The 14,927-nt window shown below is 41.9% G+C and overlaps 1 protein-coding gene across 1 annotated transcript; it reads right to left on the bottom strand.

The window, feature by feature from the left end:
- Window positions 1–4,011: 4,011 nt before the first annotated feature.
- LOC100843033 (deSI-like protein At4g17486) lies at window positions 4,012–8,790 on the bottom strand. The gene is made up of 4 exons (XM_003563706.4): window positions 8,460–8,790; window positions 5,329–5,616; window positions 4,522–4,605; window positions 4,012–4,434 (listed from the first exon to the last, which is right to left on the bottom strand). The coding sequence occupies exons 1-4, from the start codon at window positions 8,590–8,592 to the stop codon at window positions 4,319–4,321; spliced, it is 621 nt and encodes a 206-aa protein (XP_003563754.1). The 5' UTR covers window positions 8,593–8,790; the 3' UTR covers window positions 4,012–4,318.
- Between the last annotated feature and the right edge of the window lie 6,137 nt (window positions 8,791–14,927).

Genomic DNA, 14,927 nt, shown 5'->3' with positions numbered 1-14,927 from the left:
CTGAAATGCTGAATTATTAGTGTTGCATGTCAAGGATTAGCTAGAAAACCATCTTATGAGAAGAAACCATCCACAACTACTCTTGGTTTTTGCTCCTTGGGGTGGTGAAACAAATTTTAAACTAATTAACCCAAAAGAATGAATAGAAATTTTCATTATCATTTGACAAATGAATGAAACATATCAATCCTGTCATAGTATACAAAGAAGTCTAAAATTTTGATATTTAATTTATATATATTATATTTTATAATTTTAGGGGAACTATATATAAAATTATGTAATTCATGAACTCAAATGTTGTTGTTACTAAAAAATATATAGGCTATTCGATATTATTCTAAAATGATAACCAGACTAACCAAACAAGTAATTAAGCAAACATCGTTAACCTTTTATTTCGTTTCCCACAATGACTTCATGCACCGCCTTCACGTGCTACATCCACATATTTTTCGTTGTGTAGCCTCACATGTTTGTCGCGTTGTGTTCATCCCCACCTTCACCTCTTAGATAATGCAAAATACTAATTTCAACTACATGATTGAACTTTTGATCTAAAAATCTCCAACCATATGACTCAAAACTAGAAAAATTCAACTCAAATAACATATGAACTTTTGCTTAATGAATCAACCTACTTACACTTGTTTCCCCAACCAAAAGTTCCCACTTGGAGCACTAAGCCGCCAGGCACGGGAGGATCTACTCACCTCCAAGGATGTAAACAGCGATGATCAGCGAGACCTTTCTCCGATTAGATATTTTGCCCTTACAAAGAGGTAGCGGCTTGAGGCAAAGCAAACGATTAGGAAGGACGGATAGACGATTATTGAATGGGTAGATCGAGGCGTGAGGAGGATGGAATACATATGAGGGAAGTATTAACTATGGAATAAATGTGGGTGCGCTCTCAGTATTGTGTTCTCTATACGCGACCAAATAAAGCAGATATATCTCCCACGTTCGCAAGAATGAACAGCTAGCATATCACACCGGCCCTCTCATTTCTTTTCAACAAAATCTATGTATTAAAGAGTTTTTGCCCGAAATTAATTGCACGAAAATATATATTAATTGACGATATCAACATATACTAATATTAGTATGTTTTTCTTCGCAAGGATATGTTTACCATAAATTTTATTTAAAATATGTACAAGGACCCGAAGCCAGTCGCTCTTCGTCCTTCCTTATAGGATCAAGTATAACTAAGTGGAGGAGAAATAGAGCCGCGACTCTTCTGAAAGGGTCATATCAACTCTTCTATACATGATTTGGAATGTACACAAATGATCAAGATCCAATTGCGTCTATTATTGGAAACCGTGTGTACCTTACATTTCCCAACATGCAGAACATTATATTAATGTATATAATTTAATTGCCAGAAGTTGAAACATGGAATTGTTAGTGGTACATATCAGCTAGAATACCTTCTTACAAAAGAAATCCCTCCTCAAATCGGCAGATTTGATCAGGGGCACCATAAATTCCATATACAACCATTCTCAATAAAACTTGTAGGTCACCCAATATTACTCTAGAAGGACATTTATATTGTACACCTTCTAATGTAGTGGTACTTACTACACAAGTAATCAAACATCCTCACATTTTCCTCTTTCTCAAAACCGCTTCATATGTACGCTATAGAAAAACCAATTCATGGGCGCGCTCCATCTCCTTTTACAAGATGTTTCTCAACATGTAGTTTGACACCTTTGTTCGGCATTCACTCCATTACTACCACCAGCTAGCTTATCAAAATGTTATTGCCAACTATGTATACCCATTTACTTTTCATCCACAAATCTCTTCAACTTAAAATGTGAACAATTAATCTCAAACAGCACACAAACTTTGTCTTAATGAACCAACCAACCTTCAGTTTGTTTCCCTAGCCAAAACTCACCTACGGCACAACAAATAGCCAGGCAAGGACGATCTACTCATTACATCCGGGCGAGACTTTTCACACTTTAGATCATATCTTGCACTCCCGCAGAGGTTGTGGCTTGAGGAGAGCACCATGGAGGCGGGGATGACAAATGGAGGTCAAAGGATTCGAGGGATCCGGTGACGATTGAATGGGGAAAGGCACGAGGGGGTTGGGATCGTGAAGGAAAAATGAGGCTTCCCCAGCTCGCAAGAATGAATGATAGATCAAGCACTCTAACGTTTGCAAAACATTATGTACGAAAGATTTTTTTTCGAATATTAATTATATACTAGCTAGAAACTTTTGGAGTAGATAATAGTCGGACCCTATTAAAAATATCCTAATATTTACACGTTTCTCAAGGAGAAACTTGGCTTAATTCGATTTTTGACTTATTTCTCAAAACACATACACCCTCCGTCCCGAATTAAGTGACGTGAATTTGTATAAGAACTTATACAAATCCACGTCAGTTATTTTGAGACGGAGGGAGTACATGATACTCCATCTTACTAGTAAATATAAAGACGTGACATCAGTGATGTCTTCCTCGCCATTATTACTGAGAATTCGAGCCCAGCCATCTCGAAGAGTCAGATCGCACCCTCTTAGTGTATATACATTCAACAATCGGCTCTATCACTCTAACTCTATCTTTATGCGTTGTTGTTCCTTTTTCAATAAATTTGTTGGAGGGGTTTTCCCTTCCAGTTTCCAGTAAAAAAGACTCTATTTTATGCGTACCCCTATATATTGACAGTAATGTGGGACATACATTAGTTTACACAGTAACCATAAATGCAGCTTAGCACGGGTGTAGATGCGGCCAGGACCAAGACAAAAGGTTCATCTTTGACTTGTTGCAGGGATCCCTAGGAAAGAACAAAGCAAAAGGCGAACAAAGAAAATGACACATCATAGCTATAAAGGAGCTAAACACTCTAAATAGGTTAGATAATCACCAGAATGTTTCCTACATAAGTCCCAAAGTAATGGGATTGATTGATAATTAATTGGGGGTTTTCAAATAACTGGTTGGAGACTCTTTTTGAGACGGTTGGAGACTTTTTGAATTAGTCTGGATGTGTTATGTAATGTCATTGGGTGAATGTGAAAGATTATATAGGTGTGAGCGTGTGTGTCCATGGAATTGTGTTGATAAAGAATTGCGCCTTTGATCTGTCACTTTAGCGACCGGTAAACTTGGCCAGTAAGCACTGATTCTCAGCCAGGCAACACTTACCTGGGATAACTAGCAATTGACATGCAAAAACTGCTTGCATATTCATGAGAATATTTCTTTAAACACTTTAACAGATGATTTGCATAAAGCAAAATAGAATGAACAATTGTTACTTAAGAAATAACTGGTTAGTCATTGATAAAACAGATTACTGTCCTCAGGGTTTGACAGTGGATGGAGCTGGAGTGGAGAGAGTTCTACTTGTAGGTGGGCAGACGCACCCTCCTGGGACCATCCGGTGAGCACAGGCATGCAATTTGGCCACCATATATAGCAGCTCTCAACAACTTAAACCTCTCGTCTGGTCCAAGCAAGACATTAAAATGAAATCGCTTGGTAAACTGACGAGGCAGAGGCTGGTCCTCAGGATGCTCAAGCTCAACTAACTGGATCAATACTTTAGTTGATGTTGCAGGCTTTCAACAGTCAACACAATCTAACCTAACTCTGCAACTTAGACTGCAGAAGATGGAAAGGCTACTGCTATAACGCCACAAATACCCCAAGAAAAATAACATTCTAGAGGATCTTCATAACCCTGCAATTTAGCACTAACGCTTTCAGAGTTGAGTTAAATGCTTTCAACACTCTTATCAACTAAACCATACAATTCCGAGTTCAAAGGATATCAGAAAGATACCTCTACCAGAGAACAATCTCAACAAGATCACAGAATCTATGTAAGCCAAACACAGGTGGCCATGGTGGGAAAACTGCCTCAGTTACTTGTCATTTGCCACATTTATAGGTGGAATTCATCAAAAGGGTCTCACCTGGAGTACCTCTTACAATCTGGAAAGAACGATGCCAAAACAACTTAAATCGATTATTTCAAAAGAAAAGGAATCAATTGAAGCAAGGCCCACGTTTTGAATTACATTTACAGGAGTAGTAATGAATTAAGATCATGCATGGGCTCTGAATCTCAGACTACCTAGGGAGGGTAGCACGGTTACAATATTATACGAGTGGAATGAACAAACACATTCATGACACCGAACAAGCCAGTGGCAGTATATAAATATTCAAATACAATAGGAAGGGCACATTACATTTTTTTTAACACAGAATTACAATGTACAAAATGAATAATACACTGCACACTGAACTATTCTGTATGGCTTCAGTAAACTTCACCTGTGGACTTCCTTTACAATTGCATCATGACCAAGAGAAGATTGTGAAAGCAGGTGTTTGTCTTCAAGATCATCATATTCCAACTGCTCGTTGCTGGTTGTGGTGGATCCATCTAAAAAGTCAAAGGCATTGATAAAACATAAACACGTGATATCCTGATGGCATAGCGTGATCACCACTGATGTAAAAGGAACTATACCTGAAAAATGACAGTCTGCAAGGTTCTTTGTCTCAGTCGACTCCAACCGCATACTTTCTGGTAGAAGACAGTTGCAGAAGGCACCTGAAAGTAATTTGGAATTGTCTTTCAGGATCTACTAAGAATGATGTACTTCCTCCGTCCAACAAAGGATGTCTCAACTTTGACTAAATTTGAATGCATCTATACACTAAGTCATGTCTAGATACATCCAAATTTTGACAAACTTGAGACATCTTTTGTTGAATGGAGGGAATGCAATTTTATTTAAAATGTGACGCCTCTTTGAAATAAAAGGTAATGTTCTGACATAAAACATAGAAACCCTGGGAAGCTTTTAGCTTTGTGTTTCATTTGTAAGCTCTTTTTTAATACTCCCTCCGTCCCAAAATAAGTGACGCGGGTTTGTATAGATTCTTATACAAATTCACATGACTTATTTTGGGACGGAGGGACTATTACTCATCTGGGAAGATATTGGTGTGATCAATTAGGCCACTGATGTAACACCATATGCCATTTGATGCCGGCAATGTTGGGACATGGTACACGAACAGTACTTGTTTGGTACTATATCAGCAGAAATAGATCTGTTTGCAAGCATACTGTTTAGTTGCATTACATTAGAGATAAGTAGTTTAGTTATACTGAGTGGTTTATGTTAGTTTGTTTAAATTATCTCCAGACTCTGTTAGTGTAAAAAATCAGTCGTCTAGCCATTAAATGGTGATCGAGGCATAATGCAAATATACTGCTTAACAGAAAAAAAAAACATTAGAAAGTTGCAATACATCAATGGAGTATTACCTAGCTTAGCAAGCCGGTTAACCCAACCAGGAATAGGCTTTCCTGTCAATCTGGTGCTAAGATCATCTGTAAAGTGGTTACAGTTCTTGGATATAAGGTGGTAAGTATCCCCATGATATTCCGATGCCATTCTCTGAATGAACTCTCGAAATTCCAAGGGATGTAGAGTTGTACGGCCTATGAAAATCGTAGATCGATACAAGAAGCCCGGGCAGCTCTTCGGCTCCACCTCAAAAACACCACTTGTTGGATGATCATGAGCTCCAAAGCTGTACTCCAACCCATGGACTGTTTCACACAGAATAAAGCTAAACATAAGCAATCTGTAGAGTAGGATGGAAATAATTATGCATGATGACAAGGAAATAACTTCAGAAATAATATTATCACTCCATTTTGGTATGATCTTATACAAGAATAACCATGTCATGTGGGTCCGTTTCTTGCTAATCTCACCTGCTTCTCTCGTGATCATGCACTAAAATTGTAGCAACAAATGTCATATGCAACTTCTAATTTCTAAAATCGTTGTCATAATCAAAAGAATGCAAAAAACACATCCATATCTGGGACATAAAAGTCGTAATGTTGTGCATTTTCCGTTCTTAATAGATCAACAGGACTGCAGCCAATTAAATTTACAAGCAAATCTGGCATTGATACACGAGAAAATGATGGGATCAAAGTCTGGAAGTTACACATTTACTTAAATTTTGTGGAAAAACTGCCTAGAGATGGCAATAACAAATATTCAAGCATTCAAAGTAGGCACTCTGTAAATTTGAGTAGTAACCAATAACAAGGATGATAAAAAATTAAAAACAGTAAAAAATATGGATAACTATGCTCTAACCTTTTAAAAGTAATGACTGAATAAAACAGAATTTGTTCGAAACAACTAAGAAATTCCCAGGATAATTACAAATATATATGTGACACCGAAGTCAAAAAAAATATCATCCCTTTAATATTCAACACTAAGAAGAGAAATGCAACAGTTTAAAAATGTCAAAACAAAATACTAAAGCGCTTTCTGAGAGAAAATGTGCCTCTGGGTAGAGATGGGCAAAACAACCGAGATACCAAAAACCAAACTAAAACCAAACAGCAAACCCAGAAATTAGAGGCTAATTCAGTCTTCAGTGTTTATTTGAGTTGCATATGTGCAAAAACCGATTTCCTTTCGGTTCATTCAGTGTATAAGTACTGTAAACCAGTTTCACCGGCATAACATATTTCCACTTTGATCATTCTGCACAGAAATTCAGTGATCCAACTGCCAAATCTCAAGGCCCATGTGCGATCTAGTTTACTCGTTCCACCTGGGCAGCAAGCTCACCCAACTTAGTCAACTACCATGCACAAATTGCTCACCCTTTGAGCCTCAGCCCTAGCCGTCTCTCGGCTCTCTCGCTCCATCCTCTCAGGGCATCACATTAACCCATACAGCAGCACAGCCACACAGAAGCAGCCAAGCACGACCAAGCTGCCAACCCTAACCTCCTCCCGTGCTAGGGCAACGAGCTCTGCCGCCAAGACCTGCAAGGGGGTGTAACCAAAAGCCCTCCTACACCCCTGATGCCACCGCGATAACCTGCAAGGGCCACAGCCTCCTCAACCTGCAAGTCTACAACAGGCACCCGGCCATGTCCTGTGATGGCCGTAGCCACGTTAACCTGCGACAGGATCTGGCATCTTGCCAGGGAGATGAGCACCACCACCGTGACCTACTGGATGCCTAGATTAGGTGTTTATTTCGTTTATTCTTGCTGGATTAGTGCTTGTTTGGTTGATTTTTCTTCGCTTGAATATTGCCTGCATGTCTGATGTCTCTCATTATTTGTCTTGTTCTGTTGATATGTTGATTGACTTGCATTTCTTCGGCTGATCCCTTGCTAAATTGAAAGATTTAATTTATTGCACCAGTTTATTTAGTTTTAACCAAAGACCTAACCAAATGTTTGGTTAACAGAACATTTGGTTTGCTGAATTCACAGACCTATTTCGGTTGTCATATCTGAAAAAACGAATTAATACGAAACAGAGAAAACTGAAACAAATGCCCACTCAGTCATAGGCTAAATAATTCTTAATGCTCCTTCTACAGTATCCATGCATTTGAAGACAAGAAAGATGGCCAGAAAGTTTGAAGACACGAAGATGCGACATATGCAGCTTAGTGCTCCTTCTACAGTATCCATTTATTTATCAAAAATCGTGAAAGAAAATTTCTAGGGGTGAAAATGAATTATGGGACAAACTATTTCTAAGTCAATTGATAAACTCATTTCTCAGTTGACGATCCTGATAACTGATTTTTCATCTAACAATAATTTGGTAGCTGCACACTTTAGAAACCATGTGCAACTTTTATGTGTAGAAACATGCAATTATCCAGTTGGACATTTCAAGACCTAAAGTTCACATAATTTTTTGTGCAACTAGGTTTAATGATGTGATCCATTTTAACAGAGGTGCAATTGGTCGACTTAGAAATAACTTAGTAATAGCAAATCCAACCAATCATGAACCGCTATATACTGAAAACCCTACAGAGCTTGCATAAAAACACAAGCTAGAACGATAATCTTTTCCAACTGAATCATGGATGCCTGACATAATTTTCAAACCGCAAATCACTGATTCCCATGTATGTTAGCATGTCTCGTTTCACTCTTGAACAATTAATCCCAGTTCCTAGCTTGGCAGTTGTACAATTAAGTACACAGATCAGGATATTTGAAATGGAACACTAGATAGCCCCTATATGAAGACTCAACTGAAGGCAATGTTCTGGATCTGGTTCTTCCACCACGTACGAGACAAATAACAATATTCTCAAATCCGTTTCATTTGACATTGTTAATTCTGCGTAACAAAATACCGAAAAGGTAACCAAGATCTAGTAGATACCCCCAACAGCCAGCAACACCCCAAAAGAACTCACCCTTTTCCTATAAAATCGAAGCACGAATTCCAAGATCGCTGTATCAAAACTATCAAATCGAGAAAACGGCACGATGAGTCCCGTTTCCCCCATCTATTCCCCAACCCATGAACCCAATCAATCCCATGTACTGTACCTAAATTTCATTGATTCCATGGGACCCGGTTGAGCTGGCGTGGCTCACCTTCGACGGCGGAGTGGAAGATGCCGAGCCCGCACCAGTGGACGTAGTTGTTCAGCGGCGTGAGGTCGTACACGTTCAGCACCACCGGGTACTCCCCCGCCGCCTCGGCACTGACGGAGACCGCCCCACCCATCGCCTCCCGCCTCCTCCCCTCCACGAGGAGATCGCGTGCAAGCTCCCCGGGGAACGCGCACGCGCCGCAGGCGAGGCCCTAGGTCCTCCTAGGACTAGGGTTTTGATCAGGAGCGGTGGGGGGAGGCGATGCGGAACTGCGACGGGTGCTCGGAAGAGAGGGAAGGAAACCAGAAGGCGAGTCGACACTCGACAACGAGCGTGCGAGTCGGAGGCGGGTCCGCAAATAATTTTCTCGCGTACGGACTAGAGAGTGGTTTCCTGGGCAATTGAGTCACTGACTAGTTTTGGTCCCTACCCGTTGGGTCCACCTGTCATTTAAACGCGGTGGATGAAGGGAAAGTGGAATGTCAACGTTGTACAGGACAGGGCTCATCACGGGGAGAGGCTGGGGTGGACACGTAGGATCTGACAGAGATGTGGGACCCGACAGGAAGGTGATAAAGATATTTGGGATTCAGGACCACAACACAGGGGAAAAACCGCGGTTTTGAAGATTTTTTAAGTAAAATAAAATGTATCAGAAGTTCTAATTATTTTTCATAGGTGTGAAGTTACGATCAAATCTTTCAAAATGCATATTTATGTCTCAATTGTATTCGTCATTGGTCCCTCTGGTGTATATGTTCCTCTCACGGTATGAGGTGGCCATTTGATTAATGCCACTTAGGATTAGGATCGGACTAATGTCATCTGACTTTGTCCACCGGAGCTGCTCATCTGGCGTTGCAGGGCCACCTGTCATGCACAGCGCCGCCACTGTAAGTTTTATGTAATTTATAATCCATGTACTTATCTTACGTGTGGGCCCAATCATAGGTGGCATTAGTCAAATGGCCACGTCATATGGTCAGAAGGCCACATACATCAGAGGGCCATGCGATGAACCACTGAAAATACTATTGGGACCTAAACGTGCATGTCGAAAAATTTAGGACTAAGTTGGCACATTTGCGAAAGAATTAGGATCTCTGATGCATTTTACTCGGGGTTTTTTTTTTGACGATCTTCGTACAATTTTCGCTAAAAAAAGGGACTCGGTCAATAAGATCAGGTCATCCATAATACACTAAGGGCATCCGCAATAGTAGAGTCAGCAGTAACTCTTCACATCATCTAGAGTCAACGGTAAAATAAGATGTGCAATGGCTTGTGTCTTTAAACTGACTCAAGATAATTTGTTAGCATTACATGCGATGTTGTGCAATGGTTAGGACATCGACAAAGGCTGATTCTGAGCCGACTCTTATTTAAAATTTGCTTGTGTTAAGGAAAGAAACATTGGAGAGAAAAGTGAGCTGACTCTTCGTGAAAAGTCAGACTCTTAAGAAAAAATTCGACCAAGAGTTAGCTAAGAATCGACCCTTTAATCATTGTGCAACATCGCATTTAATGCTAACAAATCATCTAGAAGTCAGTTTAAAGACACAAGCCATTGCAGGTGTTATTTTGCTGCTGACTTTAGATTACCATTACATATGCCCTTAAAAGGTCGACTCTTAGCTAACTCTTAGTTGACTTTTCGTCGATACTTTCCTTAAGAGTCTGACTCTTCTCGAAGAGTCGGTTCTATTCTCTCTCCTATTGCTCTTTATTCCACATCAGCAAATTTCAAATAAGAGTCAGTTAAGAGTTAGACTTTGCGGATGCCCTAACACTGCGTTCGGATGTAAGAATTCGGGTTTGGAATTGCCCATATGGTATTCGGAGGCCCGAATTCAACTGCTTGGATGTCCTTGGCATTACGTCTTGGGAACCGAAGTGAATTCTGAGCCTGCTACCGGTTTTCCCTGGAATTGGGCTTTTCCTCGTACCGGTTCGTTATTCCGAACAGAAGTGAGCGAGCTCGGGAGGAGATCGGGTAAAAATTGAGGCGAACACGATCTCCTCGATGGTAGCAGCTTAGGTAGGTTAGTCCTCGCCCTTTGAGGCCTTCTCTCCTCCTTGGTCGTCCCTCCCCTTGGCAGCCTCCTCTAATCCTAAATCAACTACGAGAGCAGTTCGGCGGCGGGAGGCGGGACAACGGCGGGGGCCGACTGGGAGGCCAAGGCTAGCCGCCTCCGCAACTCGTCCCTAGGCCGGCCTCTTCCTGGCCTTCCTCTTCCCCTTTGAAGTTTGTACCCTCCTGCAGATAAAATCATCTTTTCGGCGGTTGATTTCGTTGTTGTTATGGCCTGATGTGTTTCACATCCAACTTGATGTGTCTCAATTGCAGGATTCTCCAAATAAATTATCTTCTTTTGGGCTAAACGACTTGATGTATTCGGTTGCTGATTTGACAAAGTTGCCAATTCCACATGTTATACATCGAAACATGATTTATAATTGGATGTTACCTTTTAGTTCGAAGAACAAATACCATGCAGATGATAGGCGTCGGGCTGTTCATGAAAAAGTTGAGGAAAGTCAGTGTTCTGTGATTTGTCTTCAGGAAACTAAATGTGAAACTTTTGATCATCGTTTCCTTCGGTCTTTATGCCTAAAGAGGTTTGATAATTTTGTCTTTGTGCCTTCTGTGGGTGCCTCGGGTGGTATTATTGTGATCTGGTGCTCCTCTATGCTTACGGGGCAGCTCCTTGACAGTCAGCGTTTCGGCTTGTCTATTCGTTTTGAGTCTGTGCATTCCCAGTTATCCTGGTCCCTTGTGGTGGTTTATGGGCCGTGTCAGGGTGAGTTGAGAGATCTTTTTGTGGAATGGCTTTTTCGCCTGCCGATTGAGTCTGGTTAGAATTGGTTTGATGGGAGATTTTAATTTTGTTCGTTCGATGGTGAATTGTAATAGGCCTGGTGGGGATCTCCATGACATGTTCATTTTCAATGAAATCATTGCTCACTTGGGGCTGCTTGAGTTACCCCTTAAAGGCCGGTCTTTCACTTGGTCTAATATGCAGGATCTGCCCCTCTTAGAGCAGCTTGATTGGTTTTTCACGTCCAGTGACTGGATTACGCAGTTCCCCAACACGATGGTCCACTCTTTGGCGCGTACTGCCTCTGACCATGTTCCTTGTGTTGTTCAAGTGGATACGTTCATTCCTAAAGCTCGGTTATTCCGTTTTGAAAATTTTTGGGTTGACCAACCTGGTTTCTTGCAATGTGTGGCGGAGGCTTGGACTGGTTTGGTTGCTAGATCTTCGGCGCATGTCCTGTCTGCCAAATTTAAAGTGGCACGGCAGCATCTGAAAAGCTGGCACCTCAGTCTCTCTCGCCTTAAGGGTCTGATCCACAAATGTAACTTGGTGATTCTCTTTTTTGATCAGCTTGAGGAGTGTCGCCATCTCGGTGTTCCTGAACTGAACTTTCGCAATATTGTTAAACTGCACCATGCGGGTCTCCTTCGGGCACAGTCTTTGTATTGGCGTCAGATGGAGGATGAGAATACTCGTTATTTCCATGCCAAGGCCACTGAAAGATTTCGCCGCAACACCATTTCCAGGATCACTCTTGCTGATGGTCGTGTCATATTTGATCATGGGGAGATGGCTACGGCGTTCCTGCTTGATTTCAAACAACGTATGGGGACCACAATGGGCATTGAGATGAAGTTTGATCTTGAACGCTTGCTTCCCCGGGTGCCTAACCTTCAAAACTTGGCCAGTCCTTTTACTAGAGAGGAGGCTGATCATGTCATTTGTCGAATGCCGTCTGATCACGCTCCGAGGCTTGATGGTTTCAATGGTGCGTTTGTAAAAATATATTGGTCTTTGATTGGCTTGATTTCTATCAGTTGGCGGATGATTTTGCTGGTGGCAGTCTTTCTTTGCAAAGTATCAATGGTTCTTACATTACGTTGGTTCCGAAGAAGCAGTCTCCCGAGACAGTGAATGATTATAGGCCTATCTCTCTCACTAATACTGGTCTCAAGTTCCTTACCAAGATGATGGCTGATAGATTGCAAGATGGTATCTTGGACTGTATCCATAAAAATCAGTATGGTTTCTTGCGCTCCCGCACTATTCAGGACTGCCTGGCTTGAGCCTTTGAGTATTTACATCAATGTAAAGCTTCTCGTCGTCTGATTGTTCTCCTGAAATTGGATTTTGCCAAAGCTTTTGATACTATTGAGCATGGGGCGATTCTCTTGATTTTGAAACATAAAGGTTTCCCGGAGCTTTGGATTCACCGGGTGGCTGAGATTCTTCGTTCCGGCACCTCTTCGATTTTGTTGAATGGAATTCCTGGGAAGGCTCCTTGCAGAAGAGGTGTGAGGCAGGGCGACCCCCTCTCTCCTCTTCTCTTCGTCCTTGCAGCTGATCTCCTTTAGTCTGTTATTAATGATCTCCTTCGCCGAGGTGCGTTGTCCCTCCCTTTTCCTTGTGGGGATCCGTTCTTCCCGGAAATTCAGTATGCCGATGACACATTAGTGGTTCTTCCTGCTGACCGTGTGCAACTTTTGACTCTCAAATCGGCCTTGGATGACTTTGCCCTTTCAACGGGTCTCAGGGTGAATTTTCTCAAGTCCATGCTTATTCCTATTAATGTGCCTGATGAGCAGGTTCCGGTCCTCACGGGATATCTTGGTTGCTCGGTTGGATCGATGCCGTTCACTTATTTGGGTCTTCCTATGGGTACTACCCATCCCCGGTTACAGGATTTTGCTCCCCTTATTGACCGTATGGAAAGACGGCTCTCGGGTAGCTCCGGTTTCTTGTCTTATGGTGGACGGTTACAGTTGGTGAATTCGGTGTTATCCTCTTTGCCTGCCTACTATATGTGCTCTTTGGTTCTTCCTCTTGGTGTGATCAAGCAGATGGATCGTATTCGACGTCAGTGTTTGTGGCGGGACAATGATAAGGAGTCCTCTCGGCAATCGCTGGTCGCTTGAGAGAGGGTTTTTCAGCCCAAGGCTAAAGGAGGGCTCGGAGTGGTTAATCTTCAACGACAAAATGAGGGTCTTCTTGTCAAGCAATTACATAAATTCTATAACAAAACCTCCACTCCTTGGGTGCAGCTTATTTGGTCTTCGTACTATCATGGGATCGTTCTGCATGCAACGCAGCTATGTGGCTCTTTTTGGTGGAAGGATATTATGAAGTTAGTGGATCAGTTTCTAGACATCTCCTCGGTGTTGGTTGGTTCTGGTCAATCGGCTCTTTTCTGGCATGATAAGTGGCATGGGATTGCTCTTAAAGTGGAATGGCCGCATCTTTTCTCCTTTGCGGTGGACGGTTACCTCTCGGTGGCTGATGTTTGCCTTGCCCCAGACATTCTCTCGCTGTTCAGGTTACCTCTTTCCCAGGAAGCTTTTCAACAGCTTGGTCTTTTGGAGTCTTTGCGTCTCTCTATTCAGCTTTCTGTGGAGTCGGATTGCTGGGGTTTTGCTTGGGGAGCACGGTATTCTTCTATTAAGTTCTATGCCCTGGGTTTTAAGCATGTGGTTGCTCCCAAGATTTTCACTTGGCTTTGGCGTTCTAGATGCACTCCCAGGGTCAAAGTTTTTGCTTGGCTTCTCTTGGTGGACCGACTAAACACTCGCGACATGCTCCGGCACAGGCATTGGTTAAAGGATGATGATGATCGGTGTGTGCTTTGCAGTGCGGTGGTGCTTGAAGATTGGCAACATCTGTTTTTTACTTGCAATTTCAACCGGAGGATCTGGTCCTTCCTTCAGATTGATTGGCATTCGGGGCCTTCGGTTGATGTTGTGGTGCAGAGAGCGATGAGGTCTTTCGGGCAGCCTTTTCTGTAGGAGGTGACTGCTTTCGCATGTTGGCATATTTGGAAGCAACGGAACGGCCTCATTTTCGAAGGAATTATACCTTCTTTCCGTTCATGGCGTGCGGCGTTTGTGCATGATCTTTCTTTGCTAGGTCATAGGTTTAAGCCGGGGCTGGCCCCTCGGCTTGCTGCTTGGCTTGAGTCCTTGTTGTATATGAATAGGTAAGGTTTAGTTTCTCTTGGGTGTTGTTCCCTGCTGTACAGTTCTTGTATTTCTTTTGTTTTTTTTCAATAAAGTTACTGTAGGGATTTCTCCTACAGTTTTCGATCAAAAAACAAATACCATGCACATCAAACAACAGCTTTGGTATTGGAGACCATTTCCAATACCACACAAAATACCTACACCTAAACAAAGCCTAATAGAGTACTCTTCACGATGTAAAAATAAATAGGTTACTTATCTAGATAGAGTCAATATATAACAAAATAACACACATAATAGTTTGTCTTTAGATCTAATTCCAAATATAATTTGTTAACATGAGGGACATCCGTAGAAGCTGACTCTTATTTGAAATTTGCTAACGTAGAAGAAAGAGAAATAGGAGAGAACGACTCCTCATGAAGAGTCAGACTCTTAAGACAAAAATCGACTAAGAGTCACCTAAGAGTTAGCCA

This window comes from Brachypodium distachyon, chromosome 1 (genome assembly GCF_000005505.3).
Source record: "Brachypodium distachyon strain Bd21 chromosome 1, Brachypodium_distachyon_v3.0, whole genome shotgun sequence".
Taxonomy (NCBI): Eukaryota; Viridiplantae; Streptophyta; class Magnoliopsida; order Poales; family Poaceae; genus Brachypodium; species Brachypodium distachyon.
This window is presented reverse-complemented; position numbering and strand designations above follow the sequence as displayed.

Coding starts and splice junctions, on each gene's coding strand:
- LOC100843033 (XM_003563706.4), bottom strand. CDS start 8,592: ATGGGTGGGGCGGTCTCCGTCAGTGCCGAGGCGGCGGGGGAGTACCCG. Junction 4,606..5,328: donor TAACCGGCTTGCTAAGCTAG/GTAATACTCCAT, acceptor AATTACTTTCAG/GTGCCTTCTGCAACTGTCTT. Junction 4,435..4,521: donor TGCAGACTGTCATTTTTCAG/GTATAGTTCCTT, acceptor TTGACTTTTTAG/ATGGATCCACCACAACCAGC.